This window comes from Pipistrellus hanaki (genome assembly GCF_964339955.1).
Source record: "Pipistrellus hanaki genome assembly, chromosome: 9".
NCBI lineage: Eukaryota > Metazoa > Chordata > Mammalia > Chiroptera > Vespertilionidae > Pipistrellus > Pipistrellus hanaki.
The window spans coordinates 63,231,425-63,249,264 of record NC_140511.1 but is presented as its reverse complement, the minus strand read 5'-3'; the positions used below and the strand labels follow the sequence as shown (position 1 = coordinate 63,249,264).

The 17,840-nt window shown below is 41.6% G+C and overlaps 1 protein-coding gene across 1 annotated transcript; it reads right to left on the bottom strand.

Moving 5' to 3' along the window:
* Positions 1–207: 207 nt before the first annotated feature.
* Positions 208–16,427, bottom strand: LOC311627316 (membrane-spanning 4-domains subfamily A member 8-like). The gene is made up of 8 exons (XM_084893690.1): positions 16,379–16,427; positions 15,485–15,520; positions 14,053–14,272; positions 10,171–10,299; positions 5,955–6,014; positions 4,865–4,994; positions 1,291–1,391; positions 208–1,117 (listed from the first exon to the last, which is right to left on the bottom strand). Exons 3-8 carry the CDS (start codon positions 14,269–14,271, stop codon positions 1,013–1,015), a joined length of 744 nt encoding a protein of 247 aa, XP_084749816.1. The 5' UTR covers position 14,272; positions 15,485–15,520; positions 16,379–16,427; the 3' UTR covers positions 208–1,012.
* Between the last annotated feature and the right edge of the window lie 1,413 nt (positions 16,428–17,840).

The following is a 17,840-nucleotide window of genomic DNA, read 5'->3' as shown; positions in this document are numbered from 1 at the left end:
ACAGGTAATTTTACACAATGGAATACTATGCGACAATAAAAAAGAAAGAACTCTTATCACTCACAACAGTGTGGATGGACCTGGAGAGTACTAGACTAAGCAAAGTAAGCCAGTCACAGAAACATAAGTATCACCTGATCTCACTCATATGTGAAATCTAATTATCCAAATAAACTGATGAAAAAAGTAGACCCAGAGTCATAGAAATATGTTGAACCTTAGAGGGAAGGTAGGGGAGGGTAGGTAGGACGAGATCAATCCTGACATTGTATGCATATATGCATAACCCTTGGACACAGACAATGGGGTGGTGAGAACCTGGGGTGGGGGACAGAGGTGGGCTGGAGGAGGTTAATGTGAGAAAAAGAGGAACATAGATAATTCTTTCAACAATATTTTTTTTAAAACACCCCAAAACAACTCTCTTTGATACCCCAACAAATGCTGCTTCTTCAAACACACTTGTTCTCTACCTCACCATTACTGCCAGAATAAATCATTTTCATCTCTGATCTCTCTTTACACACCCCTAAATCCTACTGTGTGTTATAGAAAACTGCTTGCATGTTCTTCTTCTCTTGTGAGGCAGAAGTTCCTTGAAGTCAAGGATTTTGCATATTCACCCTCATCCTACCATTAATAGAGTTTTGAACATATCAAATGCTCAGTGCACTTTTATTTGGTGAGTGAATGATTGGGAGAATGAAGCTTGGGTTGTCTAGACATTTGTTTAACTAACATGTAAGCTCACACAAGTAAACACATGAATGTGTGCACTAGACATCCCACAGAGATGTCCTAGGGAGGACCTCTTTACTCAAATCCACTTTAAAGTCCTGTCTCCTTTTAAATGGAGGAACAGCATGACAAACCAAGCTGAAGTGAATGAATTACAGGGTGCCAACAGTTGGAGAGACACATTCCTTAGTTTGTCAGGGAAAGAAAAAGCTAAGCTTCAGAAGGGGGGGTTCTTTTTTTAGTTCCAGTGGAAGATGCTTCTAGAACCTTTGGCTTATTTGTAGTCCTGGACATCACTAGAATAAGATGGTGGTGAGTTCACTGGTTCAGGATGGGCCACTGGTTTTGTCACATAGACGGTTTGAAAGACCACAGTGCCCTGAAAAAGACAGGTACATGGAGGTGCGTTAGTCAGAACCACAATTGCACAAAGGCCTTTAGACATTCCTGGACTTCCCATGTTCCTGGACAGGAAACAAAAACATAACAACCTTTTTAGGGTCCACACTCTTTAGGGCATCTTTCCACCCACTAAGGGTCCTACAAACTCACGTTATTGTGTGAATAGCGGACCAGTTTACAGCCAAAGTGGGCAGACGTGCAGGCAATGAAGAATTCCAGGAGGCTAAAGATGAACATCATGGCAGAAGTAGCTACTCCAAAGGCCTAGAATCAAGAGGAACACAGAGGTGATGAGTGCTGCCCAGAGAATGTGAGGTCTGGCTCAAAGAATGGCTCTGCAATGGACCGTGGCTAGGGCTTTGAGGAAGACCTCTCACCTCATCTCAGCCTCACAGAGAAAAGATATCACCAGGTTTGTAAGGGTCAAGTGTATTTGTAAAATAATTATTTTAAGACTTACGACCGGTGCTCTTCTAAGGAAAGGAATAGTCATTGTTTAGGGAAACACCTTGATGACTTATTTTGGGTACAGAGTACAAAACCTATGGATGGGGTCTGGAGTGAAATAGTGAGACTATTCTGTGTAGGAAGCGAAGAGAAATTTTGGAGTATGGAAAGTTCTCAGAGAGAGCAAAGAGAGATGGATAGAGGAGAAATATGGGACAGAACAACATGAACAGATGGTAGAGCCTACTTAAAAAGGCATCTTGTGAGAAATTAAGACATTATAAAGCAGGAATATCTAACCTCCAGGCATCAGTAGTTACCTTCACTACCTCTCCGAATCTTTAGAGAAAGTCAGCTACTGAAACAACTTTCCTGGCTTGTGATTGTGGCATTTTGTAGAGAGAAATAATTGAGACTGCCTTTAACTTAAGAAAACAGTCAGTAAAAAGATCCCCAAATGGAACTAATTCAGCAGTAGTTGATTTCACGTGAGCCATCAGGAGACATCTAAGCCTTTCCCTGGCTGTTCTCCAACAATGCTCAGAAAAAATGGGACCACTGTATCTGGGGAAAGAGTTTGGGTAGAATCACTTCAGTCATAAAAGGACTAAGAGATACATGATTCTAATAACCATTTGTATTCCAATTACAGGAGAGAATAAATATGAAAATATAGTATCAAACAAATGTTGGTCAATCATAACTTTTAAAATGGCTTTGGTGATAGCTGGCTGCTCAGAGAATCCTCTCTCATGGAGAGACCTCTCCTTAGCACTTTCCTTCTCTTCCCTCTTGATTTAGCAAGCATTTGTTTAACATCCGTTTGCTATGAAAGGCTAAGAAAGCATCCTGAGAGGCACAATCTAGTGAGAAAGGCAGATACAAATGTGGATAGTTATAATTTAAATCAGACATGGAAAGAACTATAAAAGAGCCAATAATAGTCTCAGGGCATTGAGGAGAGAAAGTTTCATTCCCAGTAGAAAATTCAGTGATGTGGGTTTGGACATCTGTCCAGGCAAGAGGAACAGTAGTATGATGATGTCTTAGACATGGAATCACAGAAGCTTAGGGAGAAGTAGCCTTTACAAATGATGCTGGTCCTTCTCAAATGTTTTTAACAACAACATTCTTTTATAAATAAATCTTTCTAATGGGAGGAGGGTTGGGAGGATGGGTGGAAAATGTGAAGGGTATTACAAAATACAAATAGGAAGTTGTAAAAACAGTCACAGAAAGATAAATTAAAGTACAGTATAGGGAAAGTAGTTCCCTCATAAGTTTTACGTGTCTAATCATCACACCATATACCTGAAACTAATATGGTATTGTTTGTCAACTGTAACTGAAAAATAAAAACAGCCTTCCATGAGGGAGAAGGGCTCCTCAAGCAATAATAGTTATTACTTGGCGAGTATTAATTCATGCTTGTTGAGACCTTGAAGCAACCCATCCCTTGGCTCATCTTTTGGTAAGCTCTGTTGAAGTCCAACCCTCCTCCTTCTGGATGGAAGCCAGAGGTGTGTGGGTGCACAAGATGGAAGAGATTTCTTTCCAAGATCAGACATTGGCAGAACTGAGATTAGAAGTCAGGTAGTAGTGGCTCCAGCCAGTGTGGTGACTGAGAAACTGGTCAAAATGGCTGGATTCTGGATGCATTTTAAAGTTGACATCAGCAGGATTCTTTGAGGAGTTGGCTTAGAGGTGCAGAAGACAGAGTGGGACAATCAATGATTTCACCAGAGTTTGTCGTGAGTGACTGGAAGAATGCAGTTGCAATCACCCTGGAAACGGCAAGATTTGGCAAATAAAATCTGGAGGTGAGATTTGGAGATGCTAATATTCAAATATAAGATGGAGAGTGGACAACTGGATACTAGGCAGGAGTTTGTGAGAGATGTTTTGCCAGAATCTAGGCATTTGGAGTCATTGCCATAGAGAAAGTGTTTCAAGTCACCAGATTGTATGAGATTGCTAACACACCGAGTATAGAGAGAAACAGAAGAAGATGGAGGACTGAGTGTGAGAAGTTGGGGGAAAGACAAGAACCAGCAAAAGGGACAGAGAAGAGAGCAACCAGTGTGGGTGCAGAAATAACAGCTGCAGGGCCTGGAAGCCAACAGGAAGTCCACCAAAGAGGAGGAATGATTGAGTGCTTGAGTAGAGGAGTTTTTTGGAGAACTGAGGCTAAAAGTATGGCTAGCATGGGTTAAGAGAGATTATGAGAGGAGAGAATTGGAGACAGTGAGGCAGACAATTCATTTAAGGAATTTTCTGCAGAGAGAGCCAGTGAAATGAAGTGGTAGCTGAAATAACCAAGAGAAGGCTAGTGTGTTATCAAAGATGAGAGACAGAATTGTGTTCAGATGTTGATGGAAAAGCTGTAGCAAATGGCAGGTAATGATGTAGAAGAGAGGTGGGGCCAGGGAGAGGGGAGAAGCACATGGAGTGATAACTTGAGTGAGCAGAGAGGGCAGGGCTGCTGTGTAGAGGAAGACATTGAGTTGACATGGACTCATCTATAGCTGAATTTTCAGATGTTAGCCAAGTGTCCCCTGAGAACTTGAGATGTGTTGTAAATGCAAATTACACACAGGATTTCTAAAATGTGGCACCTAAAATGCAAAATTTTGAAATAATAACTTTCTTTTACTGGGTATACTTTCAAATGATGTTTTGTATTTATGGGGTTAAATATATGTATTGTGGAAATTAATTTCAGGTTTTTTCACTCTTTAATACAGAGACTAGAAAAGGTAAAATCACACATGTGGCTTACATTAGATTTTTATTTGACAGAATTGGTCTATAGCAAGGGATGGCTCATTCACCTGTTCATTTCTATGGCTGCTTTCACACTGGATTGAGAACTTGCAACAGAGACCAGATGGCCTTCAAAACCTTAAATGTTCACTCTCTGTCCTCTTCTGAACACCTTTGGTGACCCCTTTATCTATTAAAATGGTCAGGAAGGTAAACATGTGGGTAAATGTACAGGTTGGTGGGTACCAGTGCATTATCTCTAAAACTGCATTTAATTCTCCCAACAATGTCAAAAGATAGGTACTACTTTATGAAGATAGGAACTAAGACTAAGAAAAGTCACATGCTTGGAGTAGCAGCAATAAATCTACAGGTCAGGGACTGAAACTGTTCTGAGAGCATCTCTGTTTCCTTTGGTGCTTGGTGAAGAAGCTTGGTGGGGCCAGGCCCTTTCCAATGATTTCCTAAAGATAGCTACGCTGGAAGTCAGAGGAGCATTGGTCAAGAGAGATACTTAACATACTACTGCAGGGATTACTGAAGACACTATCCAGGTTGTTAATAACCGTATCTGTGATGAGGAGCATGATTCTGAACAAAGAGCAGATTGCACTGGCAATACTCAAGCCCATGCTACTTCTCAGCTGGAGAAGAGACAGAGACAGGGTCAATATGAGAGAGGAAAACAGTTGTAGCTGAGATGAGCAGAGACTCAACAAGTGCTTCATAATGTGAATTCCTGGAACCCTAGATGTGAGGCAAGAGATGTCTGGTTTGGTAGTAAATTAACTTTGAAAACACCCGTTTTATGCAGGACTACTCAGAGCCTTTAACAAGGAATATGGATCCCCTGGAGAGGAGACTACTAAATAAAGATCTCTCCCAAATTATCTAAATAAAGTATCATCTTCATAAAGTATCTCATGGGATAAGTATCCCCAAAAATAATGTTTAGGAATCACTGGACTCATTTATCCCACAGGAAATGTGCAGGAGACTCAGCCCACCTGTTCTGGGATGTGACAGGCTCTGATGCACCATGATTCTGGTTCATACGGAGTTTTTAAATAGATCTCATCTGGTGTGGGACCAGGCCATCCTGAGGAAACAAAGGCACTTTCTTGGTCCAATATTTGGGGCCACCAATCATTGCCTGTGTTAATTCACAGAGCTTGTTTGAAAGGATTCCTTTGGGATGCTGCTCTTGAGCCTCCCCTGGCTTCTCTGTAGAAATGTCTGGCACTGGGCTCTGTGTGCTGCAGGCAGTCAGTGCCTGCTCTGTTGGAGGGTAGCCTGGCACTCATGGTAATTTTTTGCCTCTTTTTGAAAGATCCTCTTAGGAAACTTATTGTCTCCGTCTCTCCACACCCTGATCTACCTTTCCTTCCACCGAAACTTCTGGACTTTTTCCCATTTGTGATTCTGGCATGAGTAAGCATGCATGTCAGTGGATGCTTACTCATCTTTGCACCTACTTACAACCTGTGTCTGGTTGTAAGTAGGTGCAAAGATGAGGGAGGCATTGTGTGTGAGCTTCTTTCCCTTGTTGTGTGTGTCTTCTAGGGGTTCGTAATTGGGAGAGCCTGTCTCAGAATGTGACTTACCAGGGAAGAAGATCTTGGTAGCTGTTCTGATACCACTGAGAGGGATCCTGAAATGATGAACTGGCACAGAAGAGAGGGAGTTTAGAAAGAGGCCAGAGATCCCTAGCTGGTTTAGCTCAGTGGATAAAATATCAGCCTGTGGACTAAAGGGTCCCAGGTTTTATTTCAGTCAAGGGCACAGGCTTGGGTAATGGGCTCGATCCATAGTGGGAGGCATGCAGGAGGAGGCCAATCAATGATTCTCTCTCATCATTGATGTTTCTATCTCTCTCTCTCCCTTTTCTTTCCTCTCTTAAATCAATAAAAATATGTTGTAAAAAAAGAAAGGCCAGAAGTCAGAGCCCCACTTTCAGGCTTCCATGCTTCTGATCACACACACATATCTCCTACATGCTAGCATCCTCTGCTGGGACCTCCTACTCAATCAAGGGAGGGGGGGAGGAAAAGAAAAGGAAGGAAGGAGACAGGGAAGGGAAAGGTAAAGAAGAGAAAAGAGAAAAAGGAAAGAAAAGGAAAGGAAAGGAAAGGAAAGGAAAGGAAAGGAAAGGAAAGGAAAGGAAGGAAAGAAGGAGAGAAGGGGGGGGAAAGGAGAGAGGAAGAAAGGGCAATTTTGTACCACATGACAGGGCAGTGACTAGGGATAAATATGTATTTTAGGATCCAGTACACCTGGTTTTAAACTCTAAATTGAAACTCATGTGATCTTGTGTGAGTTACTAATTTTTCTAAGTGTATATTTCCTCTTAAAAATGGGGAAAACTATATGTCTTCCTAAGTGTTATTACCATGAGATAATTTGTCCCCTACTTCTTGCATTTGGTATATCTTGCCCATGGTAGATCCTGTACATAGTAGATATTCAATGAAATCACTTCTTTTCTTGTCTTTTATTTTCTCACATGCACTTGTTGTTGGCCTCCCAAAGCAATTCACTCAGACATAGGGGCTCTGGAGGGAAGGAAGAGGTTCCCATATTTTCACTGCTTTGAGATAAAAGCCCAGTATTAGTCCTTTCCTGTCTACAATTGGTACCTTTTAGTTACTCCGAAAACTGTTAAATCTCTGCAATGATCAACTATGCAAGCAACCGGATACTAGATTGTGTGCATCTATTTCAACACTTATGTTCTGCAGGCATAGTGGCTGATGGGATTCCCTGCTGTCAATAAGAGTCTGAAAGGGCATCAGCTATGGTTTAATGGAAGCTTTGCTCAACCCTACATGAAGTGCTTTTAACTTTGCGTTACTTAACTCCATGATGGCCTATCAAGCACCATTATTATTCCCAATTTAAGGAGGTGTGGACTGAGGCTTAGAAATTTTAAAAGACATACCCAAGACCATCCAGCAAATAGCATATCTGGGAATTAAATCCGGGTAATTGACTCCAGATCTCAGGTTCTTAACCCTCATCCTGAACTCATTCCACCTCAGAGTAGATTGCCTACACCTTGGAATGGAAATGGACATTCACAATGAAAACTTACTCTAGCCTCCTGTGCCTTGTAAGAGGAATGCCATTTTTCATATAAGTAAAAAAATGAGTCTCAATTTTAGGTTTTCTACAGACTTTGTAGGAAAGGAAGGAAACAGAAGGCTGGACTTCTGGTGTCCTTGCTGGTCCTTTTAAGGTGCTTAAGGAGAGGGCCTTTGGTTTGGAGGAGGACCATATGACCTTTAGGAAATAGAACATGAGATCTGGAGTCCTGGGGCCAAGAAGGCAACACAGAGCCAAAGTGCCCTGCAGGAAGAAGGGAGGGTGAAGTCATGAGGGCTGATGGGACCTGAGCAGCCTGGTGGAAGGGGAGATGGCCAGCAAGGCCTATGAGATTACTTAAGAGAATCTAACACTCAATAGGAACTGTTTTGTGATTGTGGTGTTAGTCTTCTCCATTTCCCCAAACTCCACAGAAGTCTGTTTATAGACACAGGTGTCTGTGATTGGCTGAGTTACAAGTCTGGGTGTGTGCTGAACTGAGAGAGAAGACCTCAGCCTCAGAAGATGATACACAAATGGGAACAAGAGAGAGCAGGTGCTCAAACAAAAATTCTTCCAAGAATCTAAGTCCTGACATTTGCAGATGCTGTCTGGGTATATGAGGGTGGTGGATGACTATAGACTATTTTATTTCAATCTCATGGTATATGGTGACTTTGCTGATGTCCAGGCTACTCTGGAGTTTTTTTATTTGTCACAGATATGTGATTTGAAAGAAAAATTGTGTTATAGTGGGTAGAAAAGGACATGGTTGATGGGAGAAGGACTAGACTGCATGTGTGTGCCTGTGGAGGAGGGAAGTCACTAAGGAGAATAGAAAAGAATCATAAAGGCAATCAATATATTGTAGAAGAGAAAGGATCTGTGGTTCTTAACCTTTTAAGGGGTTCTAGATCACCCTGAAAATGTGATAAATATTATGGGCTTTTCCATAAAAACAAAACCAAAAACATTTATGTGCCAAATATTTTGTAACAAGGTGAACTCTGAGCCCATCAGAGGACTCAAGGTTGAGTTCCCACTGCTTAATGACTGTTCTGTGGCTGGGCAGACACTCAATTAGTAGTGAAAATGTTTTCTCCTGGAGCTCCAGTTGTGGGCCTTTGTCCAACAGCACTTGAGCACTGGGGTGATGAACTGGGAAAAGGTTTCCTAACCTCTAAGGTGGGCTAATTAGAAAAGGTGACCTAATTGGAGTGTTGGTGCCTTATAGGGCTGGGACTTGGTATTATGAGCTGAAGTTTATCTCTTTATAATCCATCTTTTGAAGTCTAAACCCCCAGGTCCTCCAAATGTGACTGTATAGATATTTCCAGACTCACTATAGTTGGAACTATGATTTTTTTTTTTTACTTTTCAATGGTATGAAAGCTATACATATTCAGTAAAAACTATTCTTTGGATTTTGGATTTTGACCTTTTCCTGAGTGAGTAATATATAGCAACATACTCTCTGGTGATGCTGGACAGAAGCAGCCAGCCTCAGCTCCCTGTCAGCCACGCAATCACTAGCCTAAACAACCCATTCTCCACAGTGTAGTACTTAATGCATTTTTTACTCAGGATATTTTCAATTTATGATGGTATTTTGGGGATGTAACCCCATCATAAGTTGAAGAGCATTTATATTTGAAGATAGGGCCTTTAATGAGGTGGTTGAGGTTAAATGAGGTCATGTGGATGTGCCCTAATAAAATATAAGTGGTGTTCTAATAAGAAGAGCTATGAGGAAAGAGACACACACAGAGGAAGATCATGTGAAGACACAGGGAGGAAGACAACCATCTACAAGCCAAGGAGAGAGGGCTCAGGAGAAACAACCCTGCCCACACCTTGATCTTGGATTTCCAGCATCCAGAACTATCCTATATAATATAAGCCTAATATACTAAGTGTTGTGTCATTTCTGGTCAATATATTAATAATATGCTAAGCCCGCTCAACACTCGCTATGATGTACAATGACCACCAGGGTGCAAATGCTGGACAGGTAGGTTAGCTTGCTGTTGGGGTCCAGCAAATCAGAACTAAGCAAGATGGGCCAGACACACCCTGGAGCCATCCAGTCCCCCTCCCCCGCAAGATAGCCCACCTCCCACATCTCTCCCCACCCCTGATGGTACACTAGTGGGGACCCTTGGCCTGGCCTGCACCCTCTCATAATCTGGGACCCCTCGGGGGATTTCAGAGAGCTTGTTTTGGCCCAACAGCAGAATGACCGATGGGGGTAAACACTCAATACCGGAGCTGCTCCATGATGTTCCCACCAGGAGCACTGCTCAGCCAGAAGGAGGGCTCATGGCTGGAGAGAGCAACAGTGGTTTCAGGAGCCTCTCCCACCTTCTCCAGAGCGCTCAAGATGTCTGACTGCTGGCTTAGGCTTGCTTCCCATGGGGAGCGGGCCTAAACCAGCAATTGGACATCCCCTGAGGGCTCCCAGTCTGTAAGGGGGTGCAGGCTGGGCTGAGGAACCACCCCTCCTCCTCGAGTGCACAAATTTTGATGAGATAATAAATGTCTATTGTTTATTCACCCAGTCTGTGGTTGGCTGCCCAAGAGGGCTAATATTCCTGGTAAACAAGGCCTGAGCTGGTTTCACAGCCACCATGCTCTCTTGGCTAAAAAAATTTCTGCAGCAAAGTACACAACTTGCCAAGGTGAGCATGAGTATGTTGGCACTTTCTGGAACTCACTTGCAGGGCAATTTATGTTACTTATCAAGATGCCTCCCCAGAAGGGATAGCCTCCGTAGAATGAGACAACGGTGTAGTAGTAGTACCAGGAAACGATCATGCCTATGATACTGCCAAGGCCAATGTGTATCAGGCCAATCAGGATCTGGATGGCCTGTCAGGGGAGCCAAAAACTGAGACCTTTGACTCTAAGGCCGGATCTTAACCCCTGCACCCTTGGGCCTCCTTTTTATTTTAATAAATATTTTGTTCTCTTGATCAATAAAGTCATATTTAAAATGTACTCATGAAATAATACTTCCCATAATCCCCCCCCCCCCAAAAAAAGAAAACAACCACTTATATTTTGGTGTGTAACCTTCCATTATTTTTTCAAATATATACACTGATTATACAAAAGAGCTCTGCATATTTAACTTCATATTTCATTATGAAAACATCCCCATGGTATTAAGTATTCTTTAAATATATGCTTTATAAGGTTGCCCACATCACATTATATGGATGGTTTGTGGAAGAATTCAAATAGCGATATTGGGCCGGTATAATATGTTTCTATATTATAAGCAACATTGCAATGAATATCATTTTGTAGATAAGTCTTTGTGCTCATCTTTTATTTCTTTGGAATATTGTTTTGGAATGAATTGTGTCTTCTCTCCCTCATCAAATTTATGTATCTCTATTTTTTAATCTTCACCTGAGGGTCTTTTTAAAATTGATCTTGAGAGAGAATGGCACAAAGAGATGATAGGAGGGGGGGAGGGTTAGAGTTATGTGGCACTCACACTCAACATTGCCACAAGATGGCTGCCACAAAGATGGACACCACAAGATGGCCGTGCACACAGCTGAGGCAGGGCCCGGCAGCCGCTCTGTATGGTGAGGCCTGGGAGTCCAATGGTTTCGCGCAGCACAAAGGAGGTTGGTCCTGGCATCTCTGCCGCCTTGTACAGAGGAGGCAGGTCCCAGAGGAGGAGGCAGGTCATGGCAGGGGAGGGCAATTGGGGGTGATCAGGCCAGCAGGGGAACAGTTAGGCATCAATCAGGCCATCAGGGGAGCGGTTAGAGGGTGATCAGGCTGGGAGACAGAAGCATTTAGGGGCAATCAGGCAGACAGGCAGATGAGTGGTTAAGAGCCAGCAGTCCTGGACTGTGAGAGGGATGTCTAACTGCTGGTTTAGGTCTCATCAGGATCAGGCCAAAACCAGCAGTTGGACATTCCCTGAGGGGTCCCAGATTGGAGAGGGTGCAGGCTGGGCTGAAGGACACCCGCCCCATGCATGAATTTCATGCACCAGGCCACTAGTAATTACATAAAGGGCTAAGGAGTTTTATTTTTATTTAGAAAACATTTTGCATTAAAAAAAATAAGTTATCATTGATTTGAGAGAGAGAGAGAGGAAGGGAGAAGGAAGAGAGAACGACTGATGAGAAAGAAACATTGATCAGTTGCTTCCTACTGGAGATGGAGTCTGCCATGAGGCATGTGTCCTGACTGGGAAAAGAATTGTTTGGCTACCACTGAGTACATGGCATGATGGTCAACCAACTGAGCCACATTGGACAGGACAAAGAGTGTCCTTTTCATAGCTCTATCACATTTCATTCTTTAGAAATATAATATATTGATATAACCGGTATTATATTGATGAATATTTGGTTGTTCCCATTCTTTAACTATTGTAGGGTTATAAAAAAACACACACACACACACAAAAAAAAAACAAACAAACAAAAAACTTCACACCTAATTGACTAACTAATTAAAGATTAAAAGTAAGAATATAGCCAGGACCGTTTTGGCTCAGTGGATAGAGCATTGGCCTGCAGACTGAAAGGTCCCGGGTTCGATTCCGGGCAAGGGCACGTACCTTGGTTGCGGGCACATCCCCGGTGGAGGGTGTGCAAAAGGCAGCTGATCGATGATTCTCTCTCATCGATGTTTCTAACTCTCTCTCTTCCTCTCTGTGTAAAATCAATAAAATATATATTTTTTTAAAGTAAGAAAATGCTAATAAAACTTGTAGTTTAAAATATTAATAATTTCATATTTAAGCATGTTACAGGTAGAAATGGTTCCAGTTCCTCTTTTCACTAGTCTCTATCATATATGTGTAGTCGATGCCAATGGCTGGACAGGCCTATAACATCCTGATGCCAGAAATACAATCCACAGAGAGAAAACATATCAGATATGTCTGCTGACAGACATGAAAGAGAGCATCAAATCCATGTGAGAGCTTAAATGTAAAACTAATGTCATCAGCATTCCTTAATACCCTTCTTTCTATGATCCCTCTATAAAAGCCTTTTGCCTACCCTGAGACATTATGATGGTTGCTAAGGCATGAGCCTGCCATCTTCTCAGGTAGTCAGCACCTAAATAAATCACTTTCCTTCCATCAGCAATGGTGTTATGTATTTGGCTTCACAGCAGCAGGTATAAGAACCCGAGGGTTGCCAAAACCGGATTAGCTCAGTGGATAGAGCCTGAGGACTGAGAGGTCCCGGGTTTGATTCTGGTCAAAGGGCATGTACCTTGGTTGCGGGCACATCCCAGTAGGGGGTGTGCAAGAGGCAGCTGATTAATGTTTCTCTCTCATTGATATTTCTAACTCTCTATCCCTCTTCTTTCTTCTCTGTAAAAAAATAAAAAAAAATAGCCGAGACCGGTTTGGCTCAGTGGATAGAGCGTCGGCCTGCAGACTGAAAGGTCCCGGGTTCGATTCCGGTCAAGGGCATGTACCTTGGTTGCGGGCACATCCCCAGTAGGGGGTGTGCAAGAGGCAGCTGGTCAATGTTTCTCTCTCATCGACGTTTCTAACTCTCTATCCCTCTCAATTCCTCTCTGTGTAAAATCAATAAAATATATATTTAAAAAAAAATTAAAAAAAATAAAAATAAATAAATATATTAAAAAAAAAGAACCTGAGGGTCATTTGGGCCAGTTTCACTATCATAAAACATGCTGCAATAAATAAACACATACATGTCATATTACTTATGTGAATAGGCATGTCTACAGGACAAGTGTCAGAAATGGAATTACTGTGTATTTTAAAATTTGGCAGATATAGAAAGCCCTCCATACAGGTTGTATCAATTGACATTACTATGAGCAGTATTGGGATGGGGGGAGAGTTAGGATTCGAACCCAGACAGCCTAAATCAGAATTCATGTATGTCTTGCCCTAGCTGGTTTGGTTCAGTGGATAGAACATGGGCCTGCAGACTTAAGGGTCTTGGGTTCATTTCTGGTCAAGAGCCCATACCTCAGTTGCAAGCTCCTCCCTAGCCCAGGCCCAGATGTGGGTGCATTCATGAGGCAACCAATCAATGTGTTTCTCTTACACCCGTGTTTCTCTCTGTCTTTTTCTCCCTCTCTCTAAAAGATCAATGGAAAAATATCCTCAGGTAAGGATTGACAACTACAACAACAAAAATAATCCATGAGTGTCTTCTGTCACCCTAACAATGAGATGGGCTTTCCCTGGTCCCACCCAGGACAGCCTTTTGTTGGGGAAATCATCCCAAGCCCATATCTTATTCACATTGGAGATAGATTCCATTCAAGCACATTGGGTTTAGTAGCCACCTTCCCTCTCGATGGACCCACTTCTTCCAGAGGCCACATGTGTCAACGTGAATTCTGACAACAGGACCAACATTCCAATTTACTGCTTCTTTGTTGCTTTTCTTTCTCTTTCCTAAAATGCCCAAGATAGATAATACAAGGTCCCACCCAGAGACCCTGGTGATGCTCAGAGTTAATAGAGCTGAGTTTGGCAAGGCTGGGTCAGCTCCAGCCCCACCTTCTGGATTTGGAGATTCTGTGTTTCCAAACCTCCTCCCACCCCTGACTCCAGCCATGTGGCCAGTGCTCACAGTGTGAAACTTCACTTACCCCTAAAACTTTGGCTTCTTTAAAGGATCTCTGGGCTGGTTGCATAGACACAGTCGGCTCCAAACCAGGTGGGTTCCCAGAAATTTGGTGGACTTGGGGCTGGGTGAGTGAATACAGGGGCACCTGAGACATGATTTCGGGGATCACAGGATGCCCGTTGTGGGGTGCCATCACAAACACAGAATTGGCTGTGGGGCCTGCTGAAGTCATCAGATCCATGCTGTTAAGGTTTAAATGCAGTAGAGTCATCCCACACATGTGCACTAATGTTTACATTGGAAATAACTTTTGCTTTTCATGAACTCATTTGAGCATCTAAATCCCCTATGAGTTTATTGTTTGAGATAGTAGGCAGCAGTTAGAGAGCACAAATGCAGTCAGTGCATTACAAATACATCTCTTTGGTTCCTCACACCTTGCCAGTTTTCCAGGTGAGAAAACCGAGGCCCAACGTGGCTGAGAACTACGGAGAGCAGAGCTGTGTCATTTCACTTTTGTAGCTCTCATTGTGTTCAGCAGGACATTTTGCACAAAGTGGTACTTCAACATTGCAGAGCTGGAGAGTTTCCAGGAGAACTTTGACTCTAATTCTTTCAATTTTTGAAAAAAAGGAAACTAAAGCTGGGAGTGTGGCCACAAATTCCCCTAGTTCCCAGTCATATAAATATTTGTTAAATGGAGATCCTTATCCTCCAAGGAAGCCCAATGTCAGGGCTGAATATACCCACTGGGGGGCTCATGCTGCTTAGGGTTCTTAAAATTTCATTTTTTAAATTTCTTTTTTTTTTTAAAGAAATACAAAGTAAGTTAAATTTATTTTGTTTCTTCCACTGTGCATTTCATTTGGATACAGAACTCTTATGTTTCATGCAGGAAATTTAGAGGAAAAGTTAAAGTGAATTGTAATAACATATCAAGAAGCAACTTTTAAATAAACCTTAGGTAAAGATAAATGGCTCACAGAATTCCATAAACGTAACATTGAGAAGGAAAACCCCTATTTTGTAAAAACTGCTGTTTGGAATTTTCTGCTGTTTTTAAAAATATTTGCTTTCTAGTCTGCGTTAGCCTGTTTGAATAATGATGAAGATAAACTTAGCTGAATGACCTTGTAGGCCAGAGACCAGATATGCCCATAATCTCAATGCCATGCCAGGTGCATTTTTTAATTGGATAGAACTGTATTGTTTTCAAGGCCAGCATAGAGATAACCACTAAGTGCACATAGGGCTGGCTCTTTAATAAAAAGAGAAGTTCTGCTAATAGCCTTGCTTAGAATTTAAATTCATTTTCTCTAAGCCCATCGTGCGATGAATAAAGTGAGTCTCTCCAAACTCTCCTCCTGCATTGTTTGATTGTTCGGGAACTCTGTAACAGCATAACTAATACATTTGAAAATAAAATGGTACAGTACATCTTCAGAAATACTCACCTCTGATGATTGGCTATGTTACTAGGGCTCTCAGCGCTAGAATAAAATAGAATTATAAAATAACTTACCAAGCAGACCTGAATCTCCCATCTGAAAGAGTGAATTCTTTGGGGCATTTTATCTTTGGGTGAATTTTTAATCTATTTTCCTATTCTTCAGACACTACTTGCATTTTCTCCTCAATGCCATAAACTGATATATATATATATATATATATATATATATATATATATATATATATTTAAATATTTTACTGTCATAGATATCCCTTCTATAAGGTTCTTATTGTAACAACAGTAACAATATTTACTAGTTATAATTTTAACAGCTACCTCTGAGTATCTGGTAAATAACTTGGTATTATGACACTTTCCTATGGCTTATTTCTAAGCTGCTCTCACAGATCTTTATACACATGATCTATAATTTTTATAACTCCGTGGGGGGGGGAGAGGTAATATATTACTACTCTTGTTTTATAGAGATGGTAACTAAAGAGAAAAAAAGTTTCATATTTCCAATTTAGGATCCAATGACAGATTTTGAACAATCTCTCTGGCTGCAAAGTCTTCATGATTTTTCTTAAAGGAGAGTACTTTGTATTAGGAATTATAAATTTTGCAGCTTCAAACAGAATTCATTTATTAGCTCAAGTCTGTGAAGGTCAGAAGTCTGGCATGGCTGGGGTCCCTGATCAGGGTATGATAAGGCTGAAAGCAGAGTCCTAACCTGACTAAATTCTTTTCCTTTTTTTTTTTTTTTTTTTTTGAGGGCACCCTCAAAAGCTAGTACAATAAACCCTGCCATCCTCACACCCACAGTTATCATTTGGCAGGAAAACCTTATCAGAATGCCTGAGCTACTCATAGAAACCCTTAAATTAAGTATACTCACTTTGTTCTGCCAGTGGCTAAGTCTCTTTTGCTTCTCTTCCCCAGGGCTTGTTTTGTGCAACTTGTTTTTCCGGAAAGAACAAACCCACCAGGTTCAGTTACAAAATCTATTTAGAAAGATTCAAAACAAAGTCCTTCTCCTAGGGGCAGGGCAGGTTACCAGCTGCCAGGAGCTCAGCTTCCCCACCCACATATACTTCCTATAATTGACAAGGAACCAATTAAATGCAGTTCAATTGTAACAGCTACCTCAGTGTTTAATAGTATATCTGTGCAGAAAAGAAAGGGTTGCTTGAGCTGGGAGGTCAAGGTACTGCATAAGCTACCTTTAGGACAGAAAAACAAATGTCTCAGAGGAGAAACAGAAACCCTTCATCATGTAGTTTCATTGCTTCACCTGAAGTTTCACTGTTGGCTTCCCAGAAAGCAGCATTTCTGCTGGACATTTGCCGAAATTCTTATGGTCAGCGAGGGAGGAACTACAATTAGCTTACTAGTATAGGGACACTATATATGAATTACTTTATCACTTTTAGTACATTTTATTCTAATTCTGTTTAATAGTTAGAATAGTATATATATATATATTTTTTAATTTTCTGTTACAATATTGGGATTTTTGTACATCCTGCCCACATTTCTTTTTTAGAGACACAAAGTAAGCTAACTTTATGTTGCTTATTCCACTGTGCATTTCACTTGAATTCAGAACTCTTATTTTGGATTCAGAACCCACATTTTGGAGGGAAATCCTGAATTAAATGTCCCTCAGATTATCCTATTTTGCAGTCTTACTGGTAACCATTATAATTAACCCAGTTATTATATTTTGTATTTACTTATTTATTAACAGAAAAGTGGCAAAAAGAAGGCCAGATAATACAGGCATGCCATTTGTACAGCTCTGCCAGGAGGAATCTGCCACTTAACACTCTCCAGGTCTGTTGCCCGCACACCACTGGGGGAAGAGACTAGATAATAGATGTATGCACAGAAAGGTCTAAATGAGGTAAAGGACACCTGGGTTCAGAGCATTGGCCAGAATAGACATGGCCACTACAAGGGTGGAATTTGAGCTAGAAAAGCTCTTGATCAAAGGACTTTTCTCTCTTGGCCCTCTTGTGTTCCTGGCTCCCCTATAACAGGGGGGCGTGCTCCCCCTGCATGCACCCATGTGACTCACAGCCCTGTGGACTCCATACAATGGACAGATGCACTGTGACTATACTGATGCTGGTCTCAACTCAACTCCTTCAATGGAATGGAAACTTTGGACACTGGCTTTGCTTCTAGCTCTGCTGAAGCCCCAGCTGCACATTTTTCAGGGCTGCTTTAAGAGAAATGGGACTTTGTAACCTTGAATAAACCTTTCTACCATATCTCATTCTCCCATGTGAGTCTTAGGAATTTCTTTTTCTCAGGATATCATAAGAATCCCACTAGCAACGGAAAAATTCCACCTG

What these genes read in the sequence shown, in the direction of transcription:
- LOC311627316 (XM_084893690.1), bottom strand. Translation starts at nt 14,271, where the DNA reads ATGGATCTGATGACTTCAGCAGGCCCCACAGCCAATTCTGTGTTTGTG. An exon ending in AAGAAGCCAAAGTTTTAGGG is followed by an intron (nt 10,300 to 14,052) that starts GTAAGTGAAGTT and finishes CTCCCCTGACAG; the next exon opens with GCCATCCAGATCCTGATTGG. An exon ending in TCCGCTATTCACACAATAAC is followed by an intron (nt 1,118 to 1,290) that starts GTGAGTTTGTAG and finishes TGTCTTTTTCAG; the next exon opens with GGCACTGTGGTCTTTCAAAC.